Below are 3,321 nucleotides of genomic sequence, written 5' to 3' on the forward strand. Positions count from 1 at the left end.
GAAGGAAATGGCAACCCACTCTAGTACTCTTGCCTGGAGAATCCCATGGATGGAGGAGCCTGGTGGGCTCTAGTCCATGGGGTTGCAAAGAGTCGGACATGACTGAGCGACTTCACTACTACTACTACTACTACTACTACTATAAGAGAGAGGAGACTTCCACAGCTATGATATGCTTTTAGGGACTCATAGCAGAGAGGGGACGGGGACGTCTACACCTGTGTTGTGCTTTTTTTTAGGGACTCTCATGGCAGGACACTGCTACATCCAAGATGTGCTTTAAAGGATCCCCCCCCACCCCAGAACCCACCCTTGGTTTTTAGTCCCTGCCCCACCTACAGGCCAGGACCCCTTACTCACCACAGAGAACCGCCTGAGGTCAGATGAGGCAGGTGTTCTGCCTGGGGCGGGTGCCTGCTCTTCACAGTCTCGGATGCCACGTTGGCCGGGGTGCCTTCCTTCAGCCGCACGTCCGCTGGGTGGTCGTGGACCGCCTCCTGCGCTGCCCAGGCCCTCATCATTCTGTCAGCCATGGAGAGTGGGAAGCTCACGACAGAGTAACTGCAGGGCAAATAAAGTGAGCACCCTCTCCCCTCCTAAAGGGCCCCCAGGAAAGCCTCCCACCCAGGGAGAAGTGCTAAGGAGCAGTATCTCCAGCCTCCGTCTGTCTGAACCCCATGTTCTGTTTTTTGAAGCTGAGCTAGGGGTGACATAACTGTGTACCTTTAAGGCACGCTAGTGTTGATTTGATACTTGGATACGTCACAGTATGAGTACCCCCGGAATGTTAGCTAACACCTCTTGAGTCATCACATGACGACTGTTGCTTTATTGTGGGACCAATTAAAATCTAGTCTCTTAGCAGCCTTGTAATTTATAATATAGCATTGTTGTCTGTGGTCACTCTGTGACCATGATCTGTTTGAAGGCATTTGTATCCAATTCCTGAAAAAAAATGTTATGGTGGCAGCTTTACTGGGATACTCTCAGGCTTCCCTGGTGGCTCAGACTATAAAGAATCTGCCTCTAGTGCTGGAGACCCGGGTTTGATCCCTGGGTCAGGAAGATCTCCTGGAGAAGGAAATGGCAATCCACTCCAGTACTCTTGCCTGGAGAATCCCATGGACTGAGGAGCCTGGAGGGTGGGCTACAGTCCATGGGTTCACAAAGAGTCAGATATGACTGAGTGACTAACACTTTCACTTTCTTCACCTACCACCCAACAGCCCACCCAAAACTGTAGACATGGTTTTTAGTATATTCAGAAGAGTTTTCAACTAGCAATCTTAGAGCATTTTCATCACACCAAAAAGACACCCCATGCCTTAAACTAATCACCCATCGCCTCCAGCCCAAGGCAATCACTAGCTTGTTGTTTAGTCCCTCAGCTGTGTCTGACTCTTTGTGGCCCCACTGTAGCCCACCAGGCTCCTGTGCCCATGGGATTCTCCAGGTAGGACCTTGTTTATCCTTCAGTGTTTCATGACGATACACAGTTAACGACCCTGCACGCAATCACAGCGTAGGGCTTGCTCCACACCCACCAAGCAAAATCTCTCAACACCGGCTGGGCGTCCTGCAAGTCAACTCAGTGCTGACGCTGTCCCACAGGCTGAGGATTCAGCCCTACAAATCTGGCCCCCTCCTGCCCCCCACCCGCACTTCAGACGCCAGTCACAAGCCTGGGGTTATCTGTGCTTCTGATCAACGGGCTATAAGTCAGATGTTCCCAAGACCCCATCCTTGTGTTGGATTAACTTGCTAGATCAGGTCACAGAATGCAGAGAAACGTGCCTGCTGCATCACTGGTTTCTTCTAGGATGTCACTCAGGAACAGGAGAAGGGAGAGGAGCACAGGGCAGGAAGTGGGGAAGGAGCCCAGCGCTTCCGTGCCCTGCCCAGAAGCCTTCCTCACCCGCTCTCTTCACTTTCAGACCATAAGTGAGATCACGGCAGCTTGTGTGTGCAGATGATCAGGAAGGCAAAGCCCTTCTGAAAAGCCCTTCTGGACACCGGCGGTCTAGGGATGAACCCACAGCAAGTGTGGCTGCAGTTTTATCGAATGGCTTCAAAGGGCCGGACGTTGTTCCAAGACTTGATGCGAACTCCCTTATTCCTACCACATATTTGCAAGGGATTGTGCCCAGTTCCGTCGATTTGGAATCTGAGCCACTTCGAATTGAAGCCACATGCTCTCGGGCCCAGGTAGAACGGTGGCCCGTGGGTCTGCAAATAGGGACGGTCTGAGGGCAGCCGGAGCTCGCAGGGGCAGGGGAGGCAGAGCCCAAAGGCAGGACAGGCGATGAGACGCCGGTCTGGTGCTGAACGGTCCACTTGAGGGGTGGGCATGTTTCCCTCCCCGCCCCGGAGCGGCCCCTCGCCGCCATCCCACCCCGCACACACGGGACCTGCGTCGCGCCTTCACCCGGCCGTGGGAAGCGGTGCCTTAACCTGGGGGCAGAAAGGGGATACCTCGAAGCCAGGCGGAGCCCAGCGTCCAGAGGTGAGGACCGAGGCTGCTGGGCGGGGCGGGCCTGGCCTCAGGCTACAAGCCTCCATTTCCTCCTCCTCCCTTTCTGCCCTGACCTGTGGCCTCACGTCGGACTGGGAGAGGGGAATTCTTGCGTGTAAAGTCCAGCAGGTGGAAGGTCCCGGGGCTGGGACACCTGGGTCCCTCGGCAGCGTCCGCAGACATGACCGGGGCTGGCGGTGGCCTCCGGGCCTGGGGGAGCCTGCTGCTGCTGGTGAGTCCCCCAGACCCCGGGTCCGAGGGGAAGGGATGCTGGGGTCCCAGAACGCCGGCCCCGCGGGGGGCGGAGCTTACCCTTCCCTGGGCTTCCGGATTGGGGGAGGTTCCTAGGGAGGCTTACATACACCTGGTCTCAAGATCTTGCTGTGTCTGCTGCGGAAGTAAACGTTGGTTATTGGCAAGACTCAGGTATTTTATAAAGAGAAGGGATTCAGGCCCAGGCCCTCCCCCCTCAGACCCGGGGGTCCAGGCCCCCAGCCCCTCCTTCCTCAGACCCAAGAATTCCAGATCCTCAGCCCTTTCTCTCTGAAACCCAGGGGTGCAGACCCCCAGCCCCTCGTCCCTCAGATTGCGGGGTCCAGGCCCCAGCCCCCTCCCTCAGATTGGGTGACAGTTTCCTGGTTCCCAGCCTCAATCTCTTCCTTCATTCCCAGTCTCTTGATCCCTGCCTTTAATCTTCCAAGGCCATATTTTTCAGGAAGTGAAACCATTCAGTTTATCTCAGCACCTTATGCTTGAAGCCAACCCCAGCTCCGGGGTCCCTGGAGTCCCATCCCTGCCTCACCACCCCA

General features: G+C 55.8%; 1 protein-coding gene across 1 annotated transcript in view; it reads left to right on the top strand.

Moving 5' to 3' along the window:
- The first annotated feature begins 2,472 nt into the window (after positions 1-2,472).
- Positions 2,473-3,321, top strand: part of PTPRH (protein tyrosine phosphatase, receptor type, H) — a 13,486-nt gene continuing 12,637 nt past the window's right edge. The window contains exon 1 of the mRNA XM_010837402.1: positions 2,473-2,744. Coding sequence (XP_010835704.1) covers positions 2,694-2,744 — 51 coding nt within the window. The 5' untranslated portion in view covers positions 2,473-2,693. The remainder of the gene's footprint in view (positions 2,745-3,321) is intronic.

Source organism: Bison bison, unplaced genomic scaffold (assembly GCF_000754665.1).
Source record: "Bison bison bison isolate TAMUID 2011002044 unplaced genomic scaffold, Bison_UMD1.0 scf7180017845829, whole genome shotgun sequence".
Lineage (NCBI taxonomy): Eukaryota > Metazoa > Chordata > Mammalia > Artiodactyla > Bovidae > Bison > Bison bison.